General features: G+C 43.3%; 1 protein-coding gene across 2 annotated transcripts in view; it reads left to right on the top strand.

Moving 5' to 3' along the window:
• Positions 1–27,072, top strand: part of RCAN2 (regulator of calcineurin 2) — a gene marked incomplete at both ends in the record, with an annotated part of 193,776 nt that overhangs the window by 86,000 nt on the left and 80,704 nt on the right. The window contains one exon of one of the 2 annotated variants that reach the window (XM_080699977.1): positions 14,008–14,094. The exons of the other annotated variant lie outside the window; for it this stretch is intronic. Within the exon in view, the coding sequence (XP_080556103.1) occupies positions 14,008–14,094 (87 nt within the window). Of the gene's footprint in view, positions 1–14,007; positions 14,095–27,072 lie in introns of those variants that run through there. 2 annotated transcript variants of the gene reach the window in all.

Raw genomic sequence — 27,072 nt, 5'->3', positions numbered from 1 at the left:
AAGAATAAGACTTTTGGAACCATTCATAGCTGGGTTGAAGTCGTGGCCCGATTTGCCTCCTAGATATTATGGGGAAAGTTATTTAATCTCTGTATTTTATCTAGTAATTATACTGCTAAGTATAAACCTAAATATATAATGATAATAGTTGGGATGTTTACCGTATGCTGGGCTTCTGTTGGTGGTGGTTACTTTATGTGTTAACTCATTTGAGCATCCCAACAACCCCGGAAGGTGATCCTGTTATCATCCACGGGAGACTGAGGCAGAGGGAAGAGTTGCCCCAGGTCGAGTTAGTCGCTACTCTTCTAAGAGGTGCAACTGTGGCGCATGGAGCCATGGATGGACTCCAGGCCGGGATTCTTGGGTTTGACTCCCACCTCTGCTGCTGAAGAGCTATGTAAAAGGCTTGGAATAGTGCCGGCTACATAGAAGCTCCAGGCAGTATTTACTGTGAGGGAGGGAGGTTTCTCCTCCAGGATGCATGCAGCGTTGCTGATTTTAAAGTAATTTCTAATTGCAGAAACGAGCCATTTCAACTTGAGTCCTTTAGCAGCAACTCTTGTGTGTCCTTTGGGGTGGCTTCTTTCGGCTCATCGCTTACTTCTGCGTGTAAATAATCAGATCAGTATTATCATTTCTGATTGTGGGATCTAGACACAAATGCCCAGAAGTAATGTGACGTATACCAGGGCACCTCCTTGAATGCTGTTCCTCCAGGACCACTGTCTTCCTTCTACCATGCAGTGGTGGTTTTGCATCCTTAGACTCCCGAGGACCTGCATCCTTATGCAGCCTCCTTCATCTTGGCTAGTGTCCAGGCACCTCTGTCCAACCTGCTCGTAAGCCAAGCAAAAAATCTTCGGAGATTGAATCCAGGGACATTCTACCTCTGAGCTACATGCCCAGCCCTGTCTGTTTTTTCAATTTTGAGACAGGGTCTCTTTAAATTGGGAATGAGGGCCCAGTAAATCATCAAATGATTTAAAATCATCAATTTAAAATCATCAATTTACCAGACAGTTGGGGTGAGGCCAGATCTTGGAGATAAACCCTGATTCCCATTGGCATAATGACAAGGGTCCCAGTAGCCGGGTCAGATGTGACAGGGAGAAGCTGTAGGTCCATATGAAGGGGAGGGGTCCCAGCCTTGGTGGAGAGCCAGGCCGGTCCCTCACAATGGGCTTAGAAGAAAATGGGGTCCCAGCACCCACTGTCTCACTTAGCTTTTCCTATGCCACACAGGAAAAACTGACTATTACCTAGGATTTCTTCCTAATGGATTTCACTTTATGACCGTTAAGGACAAAAGACATATCCAATTAAATCATTGAGGTTGTGATCTGACATGCTAATCCTACCATTGAATGTGGATTTTTTTTCTTCCTTTCATTAAACTAAATGAAAGTGCATTCCCTCATTGAGAATTCTCCCAAGAGGATTAAAGAGTATTCATCCATTGATTGTCGAATCTGGGTTCAGTCAACGTTAGATACACCGCAAAATGGTCTTTTAATTTTCCTCAACACATAAAGTCACACACACACACACACACACACACACACACACACACACACACTTCAGCCTTTGAGTAGAATCTAGGGAATCTAGTCTTTCGGGTTGAAAATTATGGCTGCATCAATTTAATCACAATAGCAAAGTCTGCTCAGATTCCATGTACAGCCACACTGTCTTCTCCAGACAATAAGGAGTCACGCTTATTTATTTCACGGAGGCTTGATTTACTCATTTATTATGCCAAGAAAGAAATATGGCTTTTGTTGTCAGAAATAGTTTCTCTTAAACAGATGTGTTCTGCTGAGCCAGCCCAAATGCTGGATGTGAGGATGACCCTGAGCTAAACTTTCCTTTGTGGAAACCCAGCACTTTCAACAATGACTGGGTTTTATTTTTGTATTTATTTATTCTTAGCCAAATTCCTTGATAAAACAGTAAGCTTTTTATGGCATTTGTAATTCTAATTTTAATGGGATGCCTTACTTTGAGATTTTAGCAAATTGGTATGTTTTAGACAACATAGAAAATACTACTGAGATTTAGACAAGAAAATATTCATCTCCATATAAAACATGTAGAAGATACTTATCACTTATGTTTTTATTACGATTTTTAATAGAATACTTGGAAGCATAACTTTAAACACTTTAAATGTGAACTTATTTGCTTAATCCAGAATAAATCTTTTGAGCTCTTTTACTAAAAGCAGTAATTAAATTGGAAAATTTTTTTCATTAACTTGTGCTAGTACCATTTTCTGTAGGTTGTGACTGGATGCAAAGGGCGTGTGTTGTGAGGAGGGTGATGAGATTCTAGACTCGATCTACAGATGCTAGACTCCATTCTTTACTTAAATTGAAGCATGATTTGTGTAGTGTTATATATGTTCATCCGGGATGGAAACTCAGTTTCCCCATCTATAAAACTGCAAATATAGGACTCATAATTTCAAAGGCTCTTCAGAGAAATACCATTGTGCAAACTACCGTGTTGATCCAAGACCTCACAGAGCCCAGGCAGCCATGTTGGAGGTGAGGCTTGCTTGCTGAAGAATGATCCCTGGGGGTGTGGCCTTGAGAAAAATGTATGGTCCTTCTTTTCCCTTCTCACACTCTTGCTGTGTCGTCCGTGTTATGAGAGCAGAGCCCTTGCTGTCTTCCTCTCTCTGCTTCCCACTGCCATGGGCTGAGCTCCTCAGACCTGGCCTGACATGGACTGAATTCCTGAAATCTCCAGAACTGCGAACAAAATAAATCTTCCTTCCTCTAAGTTGTGGAAGAACCACAATGGTCAGTTGCTTTGGAGTAGAGCATCAATAATGCTGACTGGAACGGTGTCGTATTACCCAAATTTTTCTTTAAACAATGATTGGTTGGGACTCTCCCCTCCCTCCCCCATTGTTGAAGTGGCATACTGCAGGTGATTTGGGAGATGAAGCAAAATTTAAAAAGTAAACCAAAATTACTGGTAATTTCTTCAATTTAGACTTAAGCACTACTTATATTTTGGTATATTGTTTTTCAGTGCTTTTATATGTATGTGTTTTACAGGTAATGAGTCTACCTGTGTGAATATTTTACTTAGTGCACATCTTTTCCATGGCATTAGTTTCTTTTGAGAACATGCTCCTGGTCGATGCATAAGGTCTCATCCCATAAGCTTATTACAATTTATTTAACTAGTCCCTAATCCTTGGATGTATATACTATTAACACGTTTTACTATTAGAATCAGGGCACATAAATGTCTATATTACCACTGATTTATTTGAAGATTTTTCTAAATATGATTTTACCAGTGAAAGATTATTTGTTTTATTGTCTTTACCAACTTTTTGTATTAGCGTTATGCTGTCCTCATATAATGAGCTGGGATATATTTCTTCCTTCCACGTCTTCTGAACAAGTCTGTATAAAATTGGTGTATAATTAATTAACTTTACACTTTCCTTCTTGTTAACATATGTACCTAAAGCTGTGAACCTCCTTCTAAACACAGTAGCGGTTCTATTCACTGTCTTTTGAGGAACCTCTATACTGACTTCCAGGGTACTGTTACTAGCTTACAACCCCACCACAGTGTATATGCATTTCTTCACCTCCATATCCTTGCCAACATTTGTTAATTTTTGTATTCTTGAAAAATCCATTCTAACTGGGGTTAGATGGAGTCTTAGGGTAGTTTTGGTTTGTATATCCCTGAATGCCGTTGATGACTAGTACTATTTTATATTTTTATTGGCCATTTGTATTTCTTCTTTTGAGAATCATCTACTCAGTTGCTCATATTTTGATTTGGCTATCTGGTTTTTTCATGTTAAGTCTTTTGAGTTCTTCATATATTCTGTATATTAGTCCTCTGTCAGAAGAGTAGCTGGCAAAGATGTTTTCTCATTCTCTAGGCTCTCTCTTCAGACTTGTGATTGTTTCTTTTATTGTGCAGAAGCTTTTCAATTTGGTGCAATCCCACTAATTGATTCTTATTTATATTTCCTAAGCTTTAGGGGCCTTATCAAGGAATTGTCTACCAGTGCCTGTATGTTGGAGAGTTGGTCATATGTTTTCCTCTGATGATTGAAAATTTCCCGGCCTATTTTCTAGGTCTTTTTTTATTCATCTTGGACTGTCTCTTATGTAAGGTGAGAGGTAGAAGTCTAGCAATTTTCCCAACATTTGTCAAAAAAGACTGTGTTTTCTCCAGTGTATGTTTTTGGTTCCTTTGTCAAAAATCAACTGGCTCTAAGTGTGAGGAGACTGAAAGCCGCTTTCATATCTGATGGCTTCATATTCTGAAAATAGTTTTGACCTTGTGGACCTTCTAAAAGGACCCATGGGATCTCAAGGACTCTGTGGGTTTCCTGGAGTATATTCACTTTTAACATGCTTCTATTGGTGTCTTGTAACTATACATGAAATGAGTGATAGAAACACACACACACACACACACACACACACACACACACACACACACACACGGCACTTGGTGTGTTTCCTTTCAGATACCACCCCACTTTCTCTTCCTCCCCGTACATATTATTGAGATTCAAACTGACAACGTCATGGGTGTACATATTACTATTTGAACTGTTTTACACCTGAATGGGACTGACCTCTTGGATCACATTTTGAGAGCCACGGAACTATGTGATTTTGATCCTATTCAGTCTAATCAGACTTGTTTTATTATAAGCATATGATCTATCTGGTCAGTGTTCTGTGCACCTATGAAAACGCTGTATATTCTGTCACTGTTGAGCCCAGTATTCCATAAGTACCAGTTAGGTTGACTTGCATTGTAGAGTTGTTCAAATTGTCTTTATCTTTGCTGATTTTATTTTCTACCGGTTTCTGAGAGGTGTTAAAATATCCGTGATTGTAGATCGATATTTCTCCCTGCAGGTCTGTCAAGTTCCACTTCATAGATTTTTAATTTCTCCTAGGTGCATTTGCATCTAAGAGTGCTATATTTTCATAGTTGTAAAATTATAAAATGTCTATCCTTATATCCTCATCTCTGGAAATTCTCTGTACCTTACAGTCTGCTTTGTCTAAAATCAGCGCCGACACTCCGAGCTTATGCTTAAAATTTACCTGGTTTGTATTTTTCAATATTTTTTTTTTTTGGTGGTTCTGGGGCTCCTGGAAACCCTTCTACCTCCAGGCTACACTCCCAGACATATTTTATATTTTAATTTGGAAACAGGGTCTCTTAAGCCAGTGAGGCTGGCTTCGAACCAGCGCGATCCTCCTGTCTCTGCCTCCCAAGCGCGGGGATGACAAGCGTGCGCCACCACGCCTGGCTCCAAATTACATTTTTATTAACGGGGTATTGAAAGGTACATGAATACTTTACCAAAAAATAACAATAATTCAACTGTACATCCCAGAGCCGTGCTCATTGAAAACTTTCTTTTGATAAGTGTATTTATTTGTTTTTTCAAAATTTTCTGCTTTGTAATTTTACATCCCATGAAGATACAGAGGGTCAGAGAGATACGTGCTCCTGTGTCCTCCCCACTGGGCCCCTCCCCCTCCCTCACCTTCCGAAGCATGACTGAGATTGGAATCGGTAGTCTTGTCTTATAAGTTGATTTATGATTCCACTGGTGGGATTCTATATTTTTTCTACTTCTTCTTTCATACCAGGTGTTCTAGAGATACCACACAAAGAAAATGCCAACTGAATTCACAATCTTTACTCTTTGATAGACCATTTTCCCTGCAACTATTTCCCTCTACCTGCGTTCAGGACCCAGGCTGGCCCACTTAGCAAGAAATCTGGGAGTCTCTTTGTCCCTTGATTGTTTGAGCCTGAAGCCAGCCTTGCACTTCTAGTTGCCCATTTTCTCCACTTTCATCTCCCCCGGGACTATGAAGCCACTCCAAAGACACACCCCGAAGGAACAATATGACTTCGTAGAGCTTCAGAATTTCCACGGGTGCCCCACGCCCAGGAGACACCCCATCGCCACCTAGGTGACAGGAAGGAGCATAGTCGTCTGCTGACAACAGCTGCCCCTCCCTGCACTTCTTTCTGCAAGACTTCTGGCCTCTCCATCCTTAACTTTCTAGCATTTTGCTTTATCACAGCACCCTCCTGAAAAGGGAGAGCAGAGGAAAGACTATATGGACTGGCATGAGCTTTTTTTAAGTGCCCTGGAGCCGGTAGAATTCAGAGTCAGCCTTTGGATACCCTCCCTGCCATTTCCAGGCAGGTTAACTTCCTAAAGTATAGGGCACTAGCAATTTGAAGGCTGACAAGGGCCAGGGACATGATTATGTATCTAATTAATTCTGATTTATGTGTCTTACCTATCCTGATGATTTGTTATTTTATTATTAATATTTTATTATTAATATTTTATTTTTATTATTTTATCATTTATTATTTATTTATTTATTTATTTATCACTCCGCAGCAGCATTTAATTCAGCTTTTTAAAATCATTAGCCTTCATGAAGAAACTTCTGTGACCATATTCATTTCACCTTTTCTGCTTTCCTGTTCTTTCTTCAAACTCCATTTTCCCCCCTCTTAGCCTCCGTTTGATGCGTGCTAACCATAATACAGCAAATAAGTGTGGCTACTTGTTCATTTGCTAGTTAGGACTCAACTGAAGACAAAAGAGTCCCGGCAGCCAAGGATTCCGTTCTCCTGCTCCTAGTTCTATTTCCATTCGGCTTTTGATTCTGCTTAAAACCAGGTTCTGCATCTACTGCTACTGTTCCTCACAGATCCACGCACCGTCTGTATTAGCTAAGGTAATGCTGTCGGCAGTACCGAAGAGACTGCCAATTACCGGGGCTTACCAGAAAAAAGGTTTACTTCTCACTCATGGGAAAGCCCACTGGCGGTGTGGTGGGGACAGATGTGGATGCCATCCAGTCATTGAGAGGTGTCGGCTGATGGAAGCGCTGCTATCTTCAACACATGGCCCCAAAGTCAGTCCAAAGAACAGAGATGAGGACCCTAAAGGGGTTTCCTGAGGGCTAGGCCTAGAAGCAGTTTCCCATCCCACTCCAGTAGCGAGAACAGAGTCACAGGATCACGCTTGAAATCGGCCCTGATTATGAAACCTCTTTCCAGGAACAGCGCCATCCTGCAGAGGGGCACAAGCCTTTGATGGGCGCTCGGATGTTGCTCTTTATTTATGTGGATGCACCTGAGGCCTCATAGGCACACGTCTTAGTTCTTCAGGTATGCATCTCCAAGATGCTCAGAGCTTGAGAAGTGATGGAGCCTTTGTGCTAAGTACAAAAGACAAAGATAAATGGAGATGCTGGTTAGGGAAGAGTAACTCAGAGGGCATCGGCGGTGAAAAGACGTGAGGATGTCAGTAGCCTGCCGGGTCATTCACTCCTGCATTTGTGTGTGTGTGTTATTCGGGATGGCACCCAGGGGACTTTCTATCTCTGAGCTACACTCTAGCCCTATTTTTTTTTAATTTATATTTTTGTGGTACTGGGAATTGAACCCAGGGGTGTTCTACCTCTCAGCTATACCCCCAGCCCTTTTTACTTATTTTTTGTTAGTTTTAAAACAAGGTCTCACTAGTTTGCCGAGAGTCTCCCTAAATTGCTGAGGCTGACCGCAAACCTGCGATCCTCCTGTCTCAGCCTCCTGAGTCCTGGGATCACAGATGTGAATCCCTGTGCCTGGATCAGGCACTCTTTTTTCATTTGCATGTTCACCTGGCATTATTTTGGTTGTGTGTGTTATGCCAGGCAGCGTGCTAAGTGCTAAGGATACAAGATAAATAAAACATCTAAAATATCTAGTGTGATAAAAGCTGTAATGGATTCAGGTGTATTATGTATGTGGAGGTATATGCGTTATTTTAGTGGCGGAGAATGACTTTCCACTGCGATAACATAAAAAAAACTCCCGGCCAGCCGGGCGTGGTGGCGCACGCTTGTCATCCCAGCGTTTGGGAGGCTGAGAACGAGGATTGCAGTTTGAGGCCAGCCCCAGCTACTTAATGAGGCCCTTTGCAACTCCGTGAGACCGTGTTTCAAAATAAAGAATAAAAAAAAGGGCTGGGGGGTGTAGCTCAGAGGTAGATGCCCCTGGGTTCCATCCCCAGTACAGCAAAAAAAAAAAAAAAAGAAAGAAAAAAGAAAGGAAAATAACCTCCCAGTACAGTCTCAGAGGCCTACCTTCCTGTGCAATTTCTAACATTTGCTTCCAAAAGTCTTTGCAAAATTCCACCCCTGGTTCCAACTTTGCATTTTACTCTCACGGGGCATATTTATCTAACACAAAGATCTCTCTGGCCACAGACTGTTTGTGGAATGGATGAAAATAACATGAAGTTAGAGGCAGGAAGTCAAGAGGCGCCTGTGATTGCTTCCATGGGCTCTCTCTTCCTAGGGAACTGAATAGTGCTTCGTGGCCAGGACCCGTCAAACACACCAGCTGTCATGCGCTTAGGCCCTGCCCTCGCCCTCAGCTCCACTCGGGCGGTGCCACAATGTTGGACGCTCGTCATTTCTCGCATTCGACACGTCATCTCACGCTCTTCCTCTGTCACACTGTCGTCCTTGCTTGTCTACCCAATATAGGAGACTAGAACAGCACTCACCTTCCAGGGCTCAGCAAAAAGGGATCACTCCCTTCCCGTGCCACGCTCGGATCCTGTTTTGCCTTTGTTCACACTGTATGTGGACTCTCATCGTTTAGAGCAAGAAACTATATTGCAGTATACCGCACCATAAGTTGCATCCCATGTATGTTTTTATTCCCTTTTATCTATCAAGATCTCCCCAAAGAAAGTGATAATGACTGGTCATTTCTCTCTAACCAGTGATTAGCTTTATACCAGGCACCTAGTATATTCAATAAATAGTCACCGAATGGTTGGACGGTTGGTATCCAATTGTAGCTAACAACCCGGGCAAGGCACAGGGCTTAACATACTACAGCAGGCATGGAGAGGTTCCATGGGTTTGGAGGATTAGGGTGAGTTAGAAAAGTAGGTTGGAGGGCGACGTGAAAACACTTTCTTGATTCTGCCAGTAGTGCGGGCGGCAGGGAAAGCATTGAAGCCGGGGGAATGGCGGGTCACAGCTGGTTCTCAAAGGCAATACATTGCAATGGAGTAAGGGGACAGGGAGGCAGAATGGACAGGAGGCTGATCGGGGACTTCTCTTGCTTATGAGCTGCCCGGCATCCTGACACCCTTCTGTGTCGGGGTACCTCTCTCCCCTCTGTGGGCTATGGTAGGCTTTCACAACTGGACACCACACCCAGAACTTTGACACTTGAGAGAATTTCCCAAAGACACAGACAGTCTGCGATCGTCCATGTCACATGCTCTCCCCCTTCGTTGAATTTGTTGTGATTTATTTTGACTGTGGACAAGACCTTCCATCTCTTCAAGAACCCCCTCCCACTTCTTGTCACCTCAGGGGGTTGACACTCTTGACCCCACTTTGGTTTGGGAATCCAGGGGAGCGTTCTGGCTCCCTTGGCCTGCTCAGGCCCTTGCTGGGAAGGGGAGGACACGACAGAGCCCAGAAGATCCGAGCGCTGTGCAGACACCCCGTTTTAAGAATGTCCGCATCTTAGGCTTAGCACTGCCCCGTGGAAGTGGCATCAGAGTCGGAGGCCCAGGTGGAAAGGGGAGACGTATCTGCGTAAGGGACAGATTTAAGGTGGGGGCAAGAGCCTTGGAGCCTGGAACGAGGCAGAGGTGGAGAGTGATGATGACGGCCTCTTGGGAGTGAGGTGTCTGGTGTCTCGGCAGAAGTCGGTACTCACCTGGCATCGGGTTTGCCGGAGGGCCTCGCAGAGGCTGCTTAGGTAGGCCTTCTGCCCAAAGAGTGGTGTAGGGAATTGCATTTGGGGTCCCTCTCAGCACCCCTCTTCCCTCTCAGGGGCTTCCCTGCTCTTCTTAAATTCACACCTTTTATGTCTGCTTGGTGAATTGAGGAAGTATCCCAAATAACTGTAAAATATATTTTGATCATTCTTTATGGAATATATCTTAAGAACAAAAAGAACTAGAAAGGAAAATCTTTGAAGTCTTCCCGGGAGCATTTCGACTGTGGCGGAGGCAGCTGTTCGTGGAGTCAGGGACAAAGCAAGGGACTAATTATATTGTTCTTTAGAACCAAGATATTTGGTGTAGAAGAAAGGGGATATGGGTAGAAGACTGAGTTTCAGGGGGGGAAAGCAACAACCTTGAAGTCCTGGATTTGAATTGGAATTATCCGTCTAAATTCGGGTTATCCTTAAAATGTATCTCTATATTTCCTAGCTCAGTGAAAAGGCGTGTAAATAATACTGAACTCAGTGCAAAGAGCACCTCTAAGTATATAGATTGTGATCTAAAAATAGGTTGGAATACTTACTAAATGAAAGTAGGGCTCCTTGGAGGAATGCTGGACTCCTTATCTGGGGCAGGAAATGAGCAAGATGGGACTGGAACATCTTGTCAGACCAGACAGCAAAGTAGCCCTCAGACGCCGGGGATCTGGCGGGAGGTCTCATTGGACTCCCACCAGCCGAAGATGGGCAACTCGAGCTTCAGTAAGATAAGGCTACAATGGCTTGGAATCCATCAAGTATGGCTACTCTATGAATTTATAATGATATTTTAAAAAGGAAAAGTGCTCACAGTGATCTTTGGGGGATAATAGGAAGCAGTTTATCGAATAAATACAGAACTTTGCAACTCTGAGAGAATGAACATATTTAGGCGCTGTTCATGAAAGGCTGCTGTTATCACAGAAGACAGACAGCCAGGCATCATTTCCCTACTGACGGTAACACTCCACACCACCTATGTAGGAGTCTTACCAACCTTGAGTCTCTTAAGCCTCTGGATGATAACACGCAAGGCTTACAGGCAATGGAGAGACCACTCACCAGTTTCTTGATAAGAAACTCTGTGTACCTTATCAAGAAAATCCACGCTGACGGACATTCTAAAGGACAAATAGCATGGCTTCATCATAAACAACAGCAGACTCTTAGGAAGAAAATAAAGGAGAGATGGAGGAGAACTCTGGAGATTAAAAGAGACAGGAGACACACTGGTATCTGTATCCCAAATTTTTTATTTAAACATCTTTATGATTTATTTATTTTTTATTTTTTCTTTATTTTTTATTGAAAGTAAATGGTATACATTTAAACTGTACTCGGTGCCCTCTTCCACCCCATTTTCCCTTCCATGAATAGCCAGAGTAACCATGCTATATTCATACTTTTACACATACTTGGAAGTAGCCCCTCATTAAGTTCAGCCTTCTTCCTCTTCTAGATTTCCATTCAAACTTTGCTGAGATTTCCCTTCCATTATCTGGAGACCCTCTGGTATCGCCAGTGCTCCCTAGTTTGGGCATATTAGAGGAAACATATGTTGTCTGTGAACGCATTTGTGCTAAGTCCTCCTGTGAGGGCCCCCTGTACCCCTAGGTCAGGAGGCGCCTCTCAGTCTGAGTCCCTCTGCCTACCTTCAGTGGTCACCCATTCACTGGTCCATCCACGTGTCCTGTATTTACCCCAGTACTCCCTAATGCTGGCCATTCTTCTGGCCCCTGCTAATCCACTACAAATCAGAATTTTCCTTTTCACAGAGCTTACAATTAGACGTTTACCAGCATGCCTCTGCTGTGAAACCCCAGAAAGGACACTTTAGGACGTGCCACGGTGTATGGAAAACAGCCATTTCTTCGCTTTGCCCCTTGAACAGATGGCAGTGGTATCCAGAGTCATACTGGTCTTGGTAAACATGCCTTATGGTTTAGCTATTGGTGTGTATGCATAGACCCCACGCATCTTCTCACTTTGCCTGGCACGTCACGCTGGGCCAGACAGACACCCAGACAGACACCCGGGGCCCCTGGAGGTTTCACATCACTGGGACCTTAATTCCTTGTGAACTTCAGGCTTCAGTTAAATCTAACCATCGATGTGCTGCGCCCCAATATCTCACTTTTGTCTTTTCTATGGGCATCTATGGTCTGCTCTTCCCTAACCAGGGGGTGGGGCTCCCCTCAGTCCCGTCTGCCAGCGTGTTATCCAGGTGTCAGCTCAGAGCAGGGGTCAGGGCTCCTTGGTTCTCTTCTGCTATTCTGACGTGGTGCTGAACTTCCGTGTTCCCGGTTTTCTCCAGGGCTCACACCGAAAGCTCTCGGTACCACTTCACTCACCGTATTCACAGTGAAAATGTTCTGAGTTTTTGCTCCTCCCTGGAATTTGAGCCTCTCCAGGATGGTGAATTATTTATTTATTTATTTATTTATTTATTTATTTATTGACACTGGGGATTGAACCCAAAGACATTCTATCTCTGAGCTAAACTCCCATCCCAGTTTTAATTCTTATTTGGAAAAAAAGGTCTCACTAAGCTGTAGAGGGCCTCGCTAAGTTGTCCAGGTTGGCTTCAAGCCTGCATGATCCTCCTGTCTCAGCCTCCTAAGTACTGGGATTATCAATGTGCGCCACCATGCCCGGTTTGTGACGTTTGCTTTTTTTTTTTTATCATTTTTTTCCTGAAGAAGATCCGGGGCAGAACTTTGCCCATAGTTATCACACAGAAAACGTTAGCTGAGCTACATGCAGAGGGGACTTCAGATTCTCCTCAGTGTAGGTCAATGTACGAAATGTCGCATGAACACACCACACGCGCGCACACTGGTACGCACAGATAAGGCAGCGAGGACCAGCCCCAAAGCTTGTGCCCTCAGTCTGAAATGTCACCGTTCGCAACTTCATGGAAATCTGGACTGCTTTGTTCAATAGTGAGTTAGAGAGGTGCCAGTCTCTAAGCCATGATGCTCTTGCATCTGAGGAAGATGCCACTGTCTCCCTGCTGGGACACAGCTGCTAGAAGGTTAGTATTTTCCACTAGGATTTGCATAACTGAAGACAAGATTAAAGCCAGTTTACTAGTTTCTTTCTGCTCGGCTGAATGTGTTATTCCCGTGCGATTAACTTGGTCATTAAACGTGTATCGTCTCCTTGAGCCGCAGCTATTCCGCTCAAGGCTCAAGATAGGAAGGGGAATTATCCAGGAGCCTGCCCTTTAGAGATTCACAGCTGGAATAAAGAGTGTGTGAGAGAAAAGGGCTGTGCTCCAAGTCTCGGGCCAAGGAGAGCCCCGAGGCTCTGACAGTGACCCACATCGCTAAACGTGCCCATCGGACCCCGCCATCTGTCCCCGGGTGAGACGCTCACTCCTTTCCACTGACTGCCTTTGGTTCGAATGACCTTGGAGACAGCCTGAAACCTCGAGCGTGGAACAGTGCTTTTGCTTACTGGTCTACACTTAAGCCCTTCAAATAGAATTTCCACAAACCTCTAATTATCTCCCCTTACCAGGCTGCCTAAATGACCGACGACCAGCCCTTTAGTCACTCAGAGAAGGGATCTCTATTCACGCCCTGCCCGGGATGCATTAGGATGCCGAGAACGTGTATGGCTGCTTGGAATGCCACAGAACAATCAGAAGGCCAGCAATTCACAGAATGCCTGGACTCCCCGCTCCTCTCCCCGGCAGACAGTTATCAACTTTAACCTCAGGAGGCTGATCTGCAGAACTAGCCTCACCTCTCCCGCCCCCCAGCCTCCCCTCCCGCTTTTTGCAAAGCTAAGCACTAGGCTGAAACAGCAGCTATGAGTCAGTTCCTTACTAACGCTGCCCGGATTGATTTAGTCTGAGTTCAGATTTAGCACATAATCATGTTCAATTTGCTCTACTGCGCTGTCTAGAGATAAAAGGCTTGGGGTACAAAAAAAAAAAAAGCTTCGGCTTGTGTCAGTCTTTGCGGTGATGTCATTGCTAGGAGAGAGCCGGGCCGTTACTCTGCCGAGCTGCCACAGACGTGGCGGAGGACAGCGCGCAGGGCAGCCGGCTCCAGGTGCCAGCGAGCTGGTCCCCAGAGCTCGGCACGCAGCACGGGGGCCATCTGGAGCCTCTCTCCGCACTCCCCCCCGACTCTGAGGTTGCCTAACTCTTTATTTTAAATTGAGGACGGGGGAATGCCAGCCCCTAGCATGGACTGTGACGTGTCCACCCTGGTCGCCTGTGCGGTGGACACCGAGATCTTCACCAATCAGGACGTTAAGGTATGCACCTGCAGTCCTCTCTTTCATCGTTGCGGTCGCTGAAGCTGCTTGGCGGAGCCTTTTTAGCATCAAAAAATAAGACTTCGGTGAATAGTTTTCAGCTCCCAGGCTGGGCTAGAAATGCATGTGGGGAGCGCACGCTGTATTAATTAGGGTGCGTTTCAATAGGGGGCCAGCCTGCTCTTTTTTGAGTGTGAGAAGATCTGCCATTGTCTGAATTTTGTTTTGTTGGGTTTTGTGTGTTTTTTTTTTTTGGTCCTTTCTATTGGGGAATTCTGGTCATCTCTTTCCCAGCAGACGTGTTTTCATATCCTTCTTTTTTTGTATCTTTGTCAATAAGGCGAATCTGTCTTTTCTTAATGTTGAATCCGTGATCACCCAAAGAAAGCGCACATTATAATCACCGCGTCCGGGACACCCTGGTGGCGGCACAGAAGCGTTCTGTGGAATGTCACTTAAATATCCTGTGCTGTGGTCTTCATATCAAACAAAAGCTGCCCTACAGATGGCCGTGCCCATCGCCAGCCCTCTAGAAATTGAAGTTAGAGAGCAGCTGCCTGCGTTTCCTTTGTCAGGCAGAGGAAAGCAAGTCGTCCTCCTTGCATGGTTGTTCAGACAGAAAGTTCAGGCAAAAATGAGCCTCCCATCTTCAGGCTTGCCACAGCACACACGCGCAGCCTCACCGGGTGTCTGCAGCGATTTTTTTTTTAATTGTCATGAGGAAATGTCCTCTGGTGATGTTCATTCTTAGATTTCCTTTTCCTTTTCTTGCCATTCAGTTTTATATTACAAAAAAAAAATTCCCCACTTCTAAAATGAGAATGTTTATTTCTTCTCTCACGTTGAGTGAAAGACTAGAGGAAGCTTCTTATTTATACAATTCACTCACACGTACACAGACACACACACACACACACGCACACACACAGGACAGTCATTTGTTGTGCGTCGCAAGGAAGAAAAGCGGAATTACGTTGCATAATCATTTACCATCTGTGCCTTCATTTGTACTTATAGCAAGCGTGTGGATTCTTTATTATTGGGTGTGCAGGTGACTCCCTGGTGCCTCACAGGTGGGTATTTATGTGTTTCTAGCACAATGGCTGGCTCATTCAAGACCATGGGTTTGTACAATGTTCTGAAATAAATTCAAGTATCTGGTTTATTGTTATTGCATATTTTAAACATGTAGGTCTGTGTTTATGAATTCTATTGCCAGGACTGTGGAAGTGGCTGCCACCTGTCGTACAAAGGTCCAGAAAATTAGAATGTAAAGGTTTGGTGCTGGGTTTGCATCCAGAATGGAGACATGCATGAGATACTCAGTGCTCTGTGGAGCACTTGAGAGGGAGGGTGGTCATCGAAGTCATCTTCATGTTCAGTGTGGGGATCCGGGTAGAGGCATCTTTTAGCCTCTGAACCAGGGTAGAAAGTAAAACTTTCCAGCTCCCTCGCATTCTCAACAAGACACTGTTGTTTACAGAATGCCATAAGGCAGTCTCAACTCTCTCGTTTTGAGAAACAATAGTAAGAGACTATGGATCAGCACCCCATGATATACCAGGCATTGTGCTGACATAGTTTAAAATACACTTCTGAGATACGGGGATCCATGGGAGGACATAAAATGACCACTGACAATATTGCTTAAAGACAGGGAATGCTTGGTAGAGTTAAAGAGACACTACGTTCTTATAGCTTACTGTATTTGAGGGTTGGGATGGTTCCATGGAAAAACCGGTACTGAAGCCTGAAGATGGTAAATTTTATGTAGAAAGCGAGGAGGCATACACTCTCCTGCAGTATGTGAGTCAATGCCTTTGACTGCAGTATGCTTCCTGTGAGAGGTTGGAAGGGAGGGGAGAAAGGAGATGCTCAGGGCCACATCATGAACCAGCCGAGGCTGCTCTTCAGAAATTTAGGAGGCTTTCTATGGAGACCAACACCACAGAAATGAGTTACACGTTCTCTCTGCTGATAGCTCTGCTGATGGCTCTGATGGATTTGTTTACTGTAAACAAGTTACCTCATCTCTCTGTTTTAGCTTTCTCATCTGTAATGGGTGAATAGTAGTAATCACTTTCCTATTACGTAGTAGGATGATAAAAAATACATGTAAAAAATGAACACAGCCACTGGGTATGGTGGTGCATAGCTGTAATCCCAGTACTTGAGAGGCTGAGACAGGAGGATCACAGGTTTGAGAACAGCCTCGGCAAATTAGAGAGACCTTCAGTTACTTAGACCCTATTTCAAACCAAGACATTAAAAAGGGTTGGAGTGTAATTCAGAGGTCCCTGAATGCAATCCCCAATACCACACACAAACAAACCAAACACCAAACCAACCACCCAACCACTGAACACCGCACCTGACCCATACTGGTGCTTAACAAGCGTTAGCCACCACCATCATTATCACTGCCATATTTTTAAGCATGTTCTGAAGGTGATGGGTTACTTTTGTCAGTTTTCCATCCTGCTTCATGCCCAACACACACACACTCACACACACACACACACACCCCTTAGAAAACATGGCCGTTCATTTTAGCATTTCAGCACTTAATGCAAAGGTATGACATCCATCACGCAGAGGTCTACCTGGTGCTGATGAAAAATGAGGGCAATGAGCTAGCTGTGCTGGCAAATGCTTGTGATCCCAGTATTTGGGCGGCTGAGACCGGAAGATCGCAGGTTTGAGACTAGCCTTGGCAACTTGGTGAGATCATGTTTCAAAAATAAAAGAATAAAATAGGGCTGAGGGGTAGCTTGGAGGTGAATACTCCTGGATTCCATCCACAGTAACACACACATACACACACACACACACACACACACACACACACACACACACACTAAAAAAAAGATATAAACAAATTCTGGTGGGCCAACAAAACGTGCTGAAAGAACTTGGAACCTTCTTGTTCAAAATGGACTGTTACTGATCGTCATGAAGAGACTCAGATGTAAAACTCTGGGCCCCAGTATTATCCTCCAGGTTGCCTTCCTCTTTATAATTTTGGGGTTTTTTTTTTTTTTTGTGTGTGTGTGTATGTGTGTGTGGTACTGGGGATGAAACCCAGAGGCTTTCTACCTCCAGGCTATACTCCCAGACCTATTTTATATTTTATTTGGAAAAAAGGGTCTCACCAAGTTGCTGAGGGCCTCACTAAGTAGCTGAGGCTGGCTTCGAACCTGTGCGATCCTTCTGGCTCAGCCTCCCAAGTGCGGGGATTACAAGCGTGTGCCACCATGCCCGGCAATGCTCCTCCTGTTTCAGTGTTTTCCTCCTGTTTCAGCCTCCCAAGTGCGGGAATTACAAGTGTGTGCCACCACGCCCGGCCGTCTTCCTCTTTATTAATCACTAACGACAGACCAGCGGTGGGCCCAGGGCTTCTTTTCCTCCTCTTTGATATCTGATTCTAGTAAAGAGAAAAGCTTGCGGGAGAGTCTGCCTCTGCCCCTGTTTTGCTTCCTTGATCTCAGGCACAGTCGTATTCTGACAAATCCCCCTTTCATGTGGGCTCCTAGGAGAGCAGACACACTAGGGAAATGTAGCTGGTGGGTACAGTTCACAGCCACGGCGGTTTATTTGCAAAGGTGGCAGGGTGTTAGCTGGTTGAAATGGAGTCCCCTTCAGACTTCAGTTTCTTACATTTTGTGAAAGCTGACAGAGCAATGGAGCCTTTGAGAGGAAGAAGTCGTGCAACTGAAGTTCTGCCATATTTGTCTTTCTCCGGAAATCCCATTGGTGGTATTGGGAACTTGGCTGTTTGTTTTGTAACACAAGAGTGCTCAGAAAGATCTAGAAATTTGAAGCCCTCAGTAGAAGGGAAAAAAAAAAATAATGATAGTATGTGTCTGTTTTGCACACACACAGGGTTGATTTTTTTTTTTCCAATGCTTTTCTCGTATTTCCAAAAATAGTTTCCCCAATCCACAGGATGCCAACTGCTTGGGCAATGGAGGAGACCCAAAGATGGGTAATGAAATTTACATTTCACTTTATTCCAGTGGTTTTAAACCAGACTGCATAATGGTATCACCCCTGGAGAGCTTTTAGAAATATTGATGGTGCCCAGGCCCTATGCCCAGAACTTTTAACATAGTTGGTTTGAATAGAACCCAGGCATAGATTAGCATCCAAACCAGTATCTTATCCTTTTTAATCACAGGTGGATACAGGTGAGGTCAGCCAAGAATTGCTGAGCGCAGCCCCTGCTTAAGTACTTTGATCCATAGCCCCCCTGCTAAGATTTAATGTGTGCCATTTTTGAAGTAATATCTTGGAGCTGTCAGCAATGTTGGGTCTCAGGCAACGTTGCCTGACCCATTCACCACACCTGTGGTTCCGCCACCTGTTCTGAGCCAATACTCTTCTCTACCACTGGCTGATGCGGCCCATCTTCTCAAAGCTGCAGTGGATGCTTGGAGCAGAGCACCCAGCTCCTCCAGGGAGCCTCCCAACCTCTTCTGAGATAGTGGCTTCTCATCTTCAAAAGGTAAAGGTGCCTTCTCTCTGGGATGAAGGGCTCCTGATTTGTGTCTCAGACACCCAGCCTAGTCTCTGTAAGCATCCGTGTTGAGGACAGAGGACTCTCAAAGCCCCTTCTGCTTAATAGGGCAGACAAGCATACAAGTTCCCAAGACACTTTAAGGCTGAGATGTTTGTTTCATCATTCAGAAATGTGCATTGAGCCTGCACTAGCTCTCAAGCGATGCTCTGGGCACTAGAGATGGGAAAGACAGATACTCTTGCCCTCATGGAGTGCACCTTCCCACATGGGAGACAGACAAGAAGTCTTCAACAAATAAATCTACGCTATACTGTCAGATAGTTATGAAGGCCACAGAGCACTGGGGAAGCAAGGATGGTAGAGAAGAAGTGCGTCCTTTTGAGATGACCAGTGGAAGCATCTCTGGAGAGGTGACAACTTATTAGATGTCCCTGTCCCTTTGCCATTCAGAGATCTAAATGGAGTAACAGAACCATGGACAGAGCCGAGAAAAAGTTATCCCATGTTCATGGAGTGGTGGGTGGACTGAGAGGCCACCTGACCTGCCGTGTCCTTACCCAGCCCCTGCCTTATTTGTTTCCACTAAATACTCATTCAGGGGCCAACTGAGGCTGTAGCTGTCTCATGCCAACATTCATTTTCAGATGACTGTATTTAACCTATTGACCTGCTTACATCTTGAGCCCGTTTGAAGTCTTGAGGGAGGGAGCAATATAATCAGAGCATTGCTTTCAGTATAAGATACTTCTTCATATGCTGGGAATCATAGGGTTGCTGTGGGGATTTCCTCTTCTGAAAGGCCAGGGCCTCTTTATCCTTTTATTTTTGATTGACACATAATAACTATGCATACCTGTGGGGTACAATGTGATGCTTTGACGCATGCTTACATTGTGCAGTGATCGAATAAGGGTAACTGGTATACCCGTCGCATTAAGCACTTGGCATTTCTTTGTGTCCAGCATTCAGAATCCCCTTTTTCTAGCTTCTTCAAAAACACAGGGCATTTCAGTCACCCTGTGCAAGAGAAAGAACTCACTCCTTTTATCTAACTGAGATTGGACCTGTTGACTTGCCTTTCTCCACCCTCCTCCTTCCTTCCTCAGTCTCTGATAAACACTATTCCATTCCACCCTCTTCCCATAGTGGGAACCCAGCCCAGGGGCTCTTTACCACTGAGCCACATCCCTGGCCCTTTTCATTCTTTATGTTGAGAAACAGTCTCACTAAGTTGCACAAGCTGGCCTCTCACTTGTGAACCTCCTGTCTCAGCCTCCCGAGCTGCTGGGATTCCAAATGTGCACCACCATACCTGGCACTATTCTACTTTTACCTTCCACGAGGTGAGATGAGCTCTTTTGGGTCCTGTGTATGAATGAGATTATGCAGTATCTGTCTTTCTGTATCTGGCTTATTTTACTTAACAGGATATCTCTGAGAATCATCTACATTGTCACAAAGAAGAAGATTTTAAGGTCACCCCTGAGTCCTACTTCCTCTCCTCTGCTTTTGAGCATTCCCCAATGTGCTTCCAATGCACAGGACAAGGCTCTTAACCTCTCCTGGCACACCAACGTCTTGCTCAGAAAAATACTATTTTGCGTATTATGTGCTCTATTTTGCACACAGTGCAGGTGACTGGCTCAGTCTCTCTTTCATGCCACTGTGTGAGTGATGAAAAAGACATACTTGACAGCCACTCAGGGCAATGGCGTCTATGTCACTTCAGCCACTGGGAATTTCAAGTCACTCGCTTCGCTTGGTAAGAGCAGTAGGAGAAGGGAGAAGAGAGAGAAGTGGCCCGAGGGAGCACGTGGGTGCCCGGTATCAGAAATTGTTTAAGTTAGAATGTGGTGGGCGTTTGTCAGGAGTGCTGTGTAAGCTTCATCTTTTTGCAAGTGCTGAATGAGGACCTGTCTACACCAATGTGCTTACGGTTCTGCAGCTTGCTTTCGGGACCTTAAAAAACCATGTGTTAGCTGGGCATGATGGCGCCCATCTATAATCCCAGCACTTGGAGGCTGAGACCGGAGATGGCAGATTCACGGACAGCCTCAGCAAGTAGTGAGATTCTCAGCAACCTGGGGAGACCCCGTTTCAAAATAAAAATAAGATAAGGCTGCAGGTGCAGCTCAGAGGCAGGACATCCCTCAGTTCAGTCCCCAATATCCCAAAAATAAATGAATAAATAATAAATATAAATAAAAACCACGTGTTCACACAGTAACCTAGATGAGATGGTGTTATATATGATTTAAGGCTTAGAAGTGGAAAACAGCTCTAGAATTATTTGCAGAAACTTCCAGTCACCAAAGTATTAAGTTAACCAAAACTTTTACCCCCTTTTCAATGCGTGTAGGTAGTATTAAATAATATTTGGCTAGACACCTCCATATCACATTTATCAAAACCAGAAGGGAGTGTATGTATGTGTGGTCTCCTGTATATAGCAGAGTCTAACCCTCTATCAAAATAAAGTCTTGCATTTCTTGGATAATAACATAGACTAGAACTTTGAGGCCATTTTGAAAAAGTAATGGATTTTTGTAAGTATGGCAAATAATTAACCCTAACAAATGAAAACATTCTCATTCTCAAATGTGCAATAGCAAGGGTTTTTTTTTTGTTCGTTTGTTTTTTTGCCTCCGAATAAAGTAGCAGACATCCTTCCCAGAGAAGGAAGAAACGATTCTTTGGAAGTGACGGCTGCTCCCGGAGAAAGATGTTGGGCGGATTTCTCAGCACCTGGCATGCTGCGGGAGGGGGGCAAGGTAGACTGTGGGAACTGATGACATTGCTAAGTGGAGAGTCAGCTGAAACCCCGCGTCTCTGTGTTAGGGCTCTTCAAGCTGCTGGAAACGTGGGGAGCACTAACAGCTTCTGCCTCTAACCTGCGTGTCAGGTTTATTAAAACAAAGCCCAGCACAGCATTTTCACTAAATTGTTCCCCTCAAAGGAACTGATTTTAATGAAAAGCACGGGCTACCTTCCTTCTGTGTCCTTAGTGATCCTCTTTGAGCACACCTATAGGTAATTTATACTGGCACGGTTTAGTAGCTCCTGGGGAAGCTTGAAATTGACATGTAAGGAAAGACATGACAGCTGAGACGGTTATCGTCACTTTTTGTGTTCGGATTGTAAGTGTGGTAGTCATGGCTACTCCTCAGGGAATAACCCTGGTTTCCAAGGTCATAAACTTTCCAACCTAGACTTTCTTTATGTTAAGGGACATATTTATTTATGTTAAGGGACTATGCCTCTTCCCAGCTCTAACCAGAAGCTGATTTCAAAATATAACTTTAAAAACATATTGAGAGATCATTTCAAATGGGGAATACAGGCAGATACAAAGTTATAGCCTGTCTACTCTATCTAGAATGGAGAGTTTACCTTACAATTCTTAGAAAATAAAATATCTCTGTGGATTAATAAGATATATTATCAAGGCGGTACATTTAAAAATGCTAAAGATTCTTTTCATTCACTGAATACTTTAAATACAGGTATATGGCTCCCACCAGCTACACCATGCACTGCCCATAATAGTTCTTAACTGTCTACTAAACTCAGGTTCCAGATATTTAGGAAGTTTAACTTTTACACAAGAGCACACAGCTGTTAATTGGCAAAAATGGAACTCACGCTGTTTGTCTTATTCCTGAAATAGCGTTAAGAATTAATATGCCCTTCATTGTTGTCGGGGTTAATATTTGAGAGGTGTGGTAGGGCACAGCTGTAATCCCAGTGCTTGGGAGGCTGAGGCTGGAGGATTGCAGGCTTGATGCTAGCCTCAGCAACTTAGATAGGCCTGTTCCCAAATAAAAAAATAAAATAGAGCTGGGGGTTTAGCTCAGAGGTAGAATGCCCCAGAGTTCAGTCACCAGCCACACACACACACACACACACACACACACACACACACACACACACACCAACTGTCTCTAAGTGTAAAGATTTTTTTCAGCGTGTTTTCTATTCTCTTTATTGGTCTCTAGATCTGTTTCTGTGCCAATACCATGCTGATTTTGTTACTATAGCTCTGCAGTATCATTTGAAATCAGGTATTGTGATGTTCTAGTGTGGTTCTTATTGCTTTGCATTGTTTTAGATATTCTGGATCTTTTGTTCTTCCACATGAATTTCTAGCTCTGTGAAGAATAATACTGGCATTTTAAGAGAGAGTATTAAATCTGTAGGATCCTTTTGTGAGTTTGGCCATTATTTTGATATTTGTTCTGCCTATCCAAGAACATGGGAAGTCTTTCCATCTTCCAAAAATCTTCAATTACTTTCTTTAGTATTTTATAATTTTCATATTGGAGGTCCTTTACCTCCTTGGTTAGATTTATTCCTAAGTAAGATTTCCGGGAAGATGGCGACTGAGAAAAGCAGCATTTATGAGCCCTGCTAAAACTCGATCTCTATTGCCACAAAATCAGCACTTTTCATAGCCAGAAAATGCCATCAGCAGAGAAATGAAAAATGTAAACACAAGGGACAGAGAAAAAAAAGACTAGAAGAACAACCAGAGACCAGAAATCAAGCCCAGAATGCAGCAGCGGAGCCGCACCGGCACCATCTTCCCTCACAGCACCAGGATCCAGAGAGGAAAGGTAAACGAGCTGAAGTGAGCAGCTGCGGATCATTCGGGTGTAATCCAGCATTTCTTTCAGCGCAAAGAACGTCTAAAACTCCCACTGGTCAAGCTCATCACACCTTCCTGGGACTCAGAACAGAGCTCAAAACCAGAAAAGAAATATGCCAGCCTCACGGTCAAGGGTGTGACAGCGGTGCCATATTGCCAGCAGCGACAGCGAGTTCACTGTGCCCTCAACAGCACCTGATCAACACGCACAATAACTGTGAGTGAAATTGCGACCCCTAAAGGAGAAATCCCTGTACTGCACGCCCAGGGACTTTGATAATCTCCCTGGGTCTGAGATTTTGCAGTCCAACCCAGTGAAGGAGATACCACACCCAAGTCACAGCTCCCTATGGGAAAACACCCAGCCCAGCACCCCCACGGTCTCACGGAGCCTAGATTAACTCCCTGAGTCTGAGACTTTGCGATACAATCCAGTAAAGAAATAGTGGCGGCTGAGATTACCACAGACTCGAGATACAGAGCACCCTCAGTGAAGTCGTAGTGATCCAGGGAAGGCACAAACTTCTGAAATCATGGGAAAGAGGAACAACAATAAAGCAATGAATGCCCACAACCTCATATTATCAGAACCTGATAACACAGAAATTCAGAGATTTCCAGAAGATCAAATCAGGAATATAACTGTAGAAATAATTCAGGACCTTCAAAAAGAATTTAGAGAGGTCTAAAAGACATAAAGGATGCAATCATTGAGGTAAAGGCCTCAATTCAAAGTATAAACAATCGATTAGACCACATGGAGAATAGAATATCCCTCCTAGAAGAGAATCACTCCAAAAACGAACACATAATTTATAACTTAGAAAAAAAAAGTCAGACAGCAGGAATCTGACATTGAAGAAATATGGGCCCATTTTAAGAGAGCTAACCTAAGAATAATCAGAATAGAGGAGGGAAAAGAAGGTGAAACCAAAGGGATCAATAATACCTTCAAATAAATAATAGCAGAAAAATTTCCAAACATAGAGCAAGAGGTCGATACACAGGTCCAGGAAACGTATAGAACTCCCTTTAGACAGGATCGGAGAAGAGGTTCCCCACGCCACATAATTGTCAAAATGACCAATGTGGAAGCCAAGCAGAGAATCTTAAAAGCAACAAAAACAAAAGGCCAAGTGACACTCAGAGGCAAACCAATTAGAATCACTCCAGACTTCCCAAACCAAGTCATGAAAGCCAGAAGGGCTTGGGGTAACATATTCCAAACTCTGAAAAAAAATAACTTCCAGCCAAAAATTTCCTACCCAGCACAACTATCTATCAAATTAGATGGGGAAATAAGAAGCTTCCATGACAAACAGAAACTGAAGGAATTTATGTCTTCAAAACCAGCGCCAGAGAAAATATTCAAATAGATTAACTACAAAGAAGAAATAGGTAATACCCACCAGAACCAGAGAAACAAGATTTTCCATCCAGCAGACAACTAAGCAAAGAAGAATATATTCATGTCTTTATTGGTTAAAATCTTTGGAGATTCATTATTTATTTTCTTTTACCTATTTCTAAATTGTATTGTTTGCTTTTATTGCTGTTAATTTTTAGGATTTCTATTTGGAATATTAATATACCTTCAGATATAGCATTTGGAAATATTTTACCCCATTCTATCAGTAACTTTTAACTCTGTTTACATTGTCTTTGGATGTACAATTTTTTTTATTTTTTAGGAAGTTTGTTTGTTTATTCTGTTGTTACCTGTGCCTTTGAAATCATATCCAAGAAATCACTGCCAATTTCAATTTTGTGAAGTGTTATGACCCAGGTTTTCTTCTAAAAGTTTATAATCTTAAGATTTACATTTAGGTCTTTTATCTACTTTGAGTTAATATTTGTATATGGTGTTAAATAAGGGTCCAACTTTATTCTTTTTCATGTAATTATTATTTTTCAACAATATTTAGTGAAAGGATCATTATTTCCTTCACCAAATGTTCTTGGAAACCTTGTCAAAAATAACTTGACCATATATGGAAGAATTTATTTCTAGGCTTTTTATTTTACTCCACTGGTTTATATATCTGCCTTTATAGCAGTACTACACTGTTTCAATTAATGTAGCTTTATAAGGTTTGAAATCAGAAAATGTACATCTTCTGGCTTTGTTCTTTTTTGAGATTGTTTTGGGTATTTAGAGTTCATATTTCATGTTAGGACAGATTTTTTCTGGAAAAAAATGTATGATAGTTTCACCTTAAAAAAAAAAAGAAAATATATTCTCTGGTAAGAAAGAAAGCAAAAAGAAATATTGAAATGTTATCTCTAAGTGATCAAAAGTTTGATATCAGACAAATGAATCTATTATGTGAATTTATCATTGTTAATTTCGGATACATTGCTATAATATTAGATGTCAACCACTAAGCCAAGCATGAGAAGGAGGGAGGGGGAGGGAATGGTGTGGGGTAGGGGCTAACTGGGTGATGTGTGCACGTATGTCTACACAGTTTTTTTTTAATCCCATTATGATGTATGAATACAGTGCATTAATAAAAAAATAAAAGTTCTTACCCCCAAAAAAGATTTATTCCTAAGTAATTTTAAGGCTCTTATGAATAGAATTAATATTTTATTTATTTTTCATTGGTTTCATGATTGCTGTAAAGAAAAGCTAGTGATTTTTGTAAGCTGACTTTGTATCCTGCTACTTTGCTGAATTTATCAGCTCCAGAAGTCATGGTTGGGCAAAGGTGTTGAAAGCAACAATAATGATATTTTACTTTCAGACAGTACTTTCCAAATCATACAAAACTCAGCCTTCTCTCCAGAAATCTACAAATAAAACAAGACACAAGACTCATAAGTGGGACACACAGGACTGAGATTTGGTTCAGGACAGAAAACAGGATCTCGCGGTACATGACATCCCACATCATCAGTCTTCTCGTAGAATGGATTTTGTGTTCTCGGACTTCAGTGTGCCTTTCGAAATTGACTAAGAAAATCCCCTCAGACTGGAACAGGATCCGTAAGCAATGAGCGAACTTAATAATAGCAGCGATGTATCGAACACTGTCTACTTGCCAGGCACCGTGCAAAGCACTTGGCTTCGTTCATTCATTCACCAAAACTGTATTAAGTGCCTTCCATGGTCAAGGCTCAGAGCAAGCTCTGGAGAGACAGAGACAGAGACAGAGGGCTTGGGTGCAGAAGCCTATGCGGAGCTGGTTTTTACTCAGCTCCACTTTTCCCAAAAGGACAGTGCTGTTTTGACCTCTGAAGAGGCCTCTGTTGCCGACCTAGGGAATCAAGTGTTCCGGTGAGGATTCTCTCCTCGGCCGCTAATTGGATGGTGTGATCTCGAGCAAGGAGGTCACCGCTCTATTCCTCAGCTGGAAAAGGGTGAAGATTCTAGTGCCCGCCTCAGACGATCATGGAAAGCATTACATACGTTTGAGAAGAGACAAAACCAGCTGGACGTGGTGGCGCACGCCTGTAATCACAGTACTTGGGAGGCTGAAAAGGAGGGTTGCTGGTTCGAGGCCATTATGCAGTAATTTAGTAAGACCTTGTTTTTAAAATAAAAAGTAAATAGCCAGGCATGGTGGTGCACGCTTGTAATCCCAGTGCTTGGAAGGCTGAGACAGGAGGATCGCACTGGTTCAAAGCCAGCCTTGCTGGCTTAAGAGACCCTGCTTTCAAAAAAATATATACAATAGGTCTGGGAGTGTAGCCCAGAGGTAGAAGGGTTTCCAGGAACCCCGGTACCACCAAAAATAAATAAATAAATAAATAAATAAATAAATAAATAAAATTAAAAAATAAAAAAGTAAATAGCTGGGCATGGTAGCGC

The sequence above is a fragment of the Muscardinus avellanarius genome (genome assembly GCF_963383645.1).
Source record: "Muscardinus avellanarius genome assembly, chromosome: 8".
NCBI classification, from domain to species: Eukaryota; Metazoa; Chordata; class Mammalia; order Rodentia; family Gliridae; genus Muscardinus; species Muscardinus avellanarius.
This window is presented reverse-complemented; position numbering and strand designations above follow the sequence as displayed.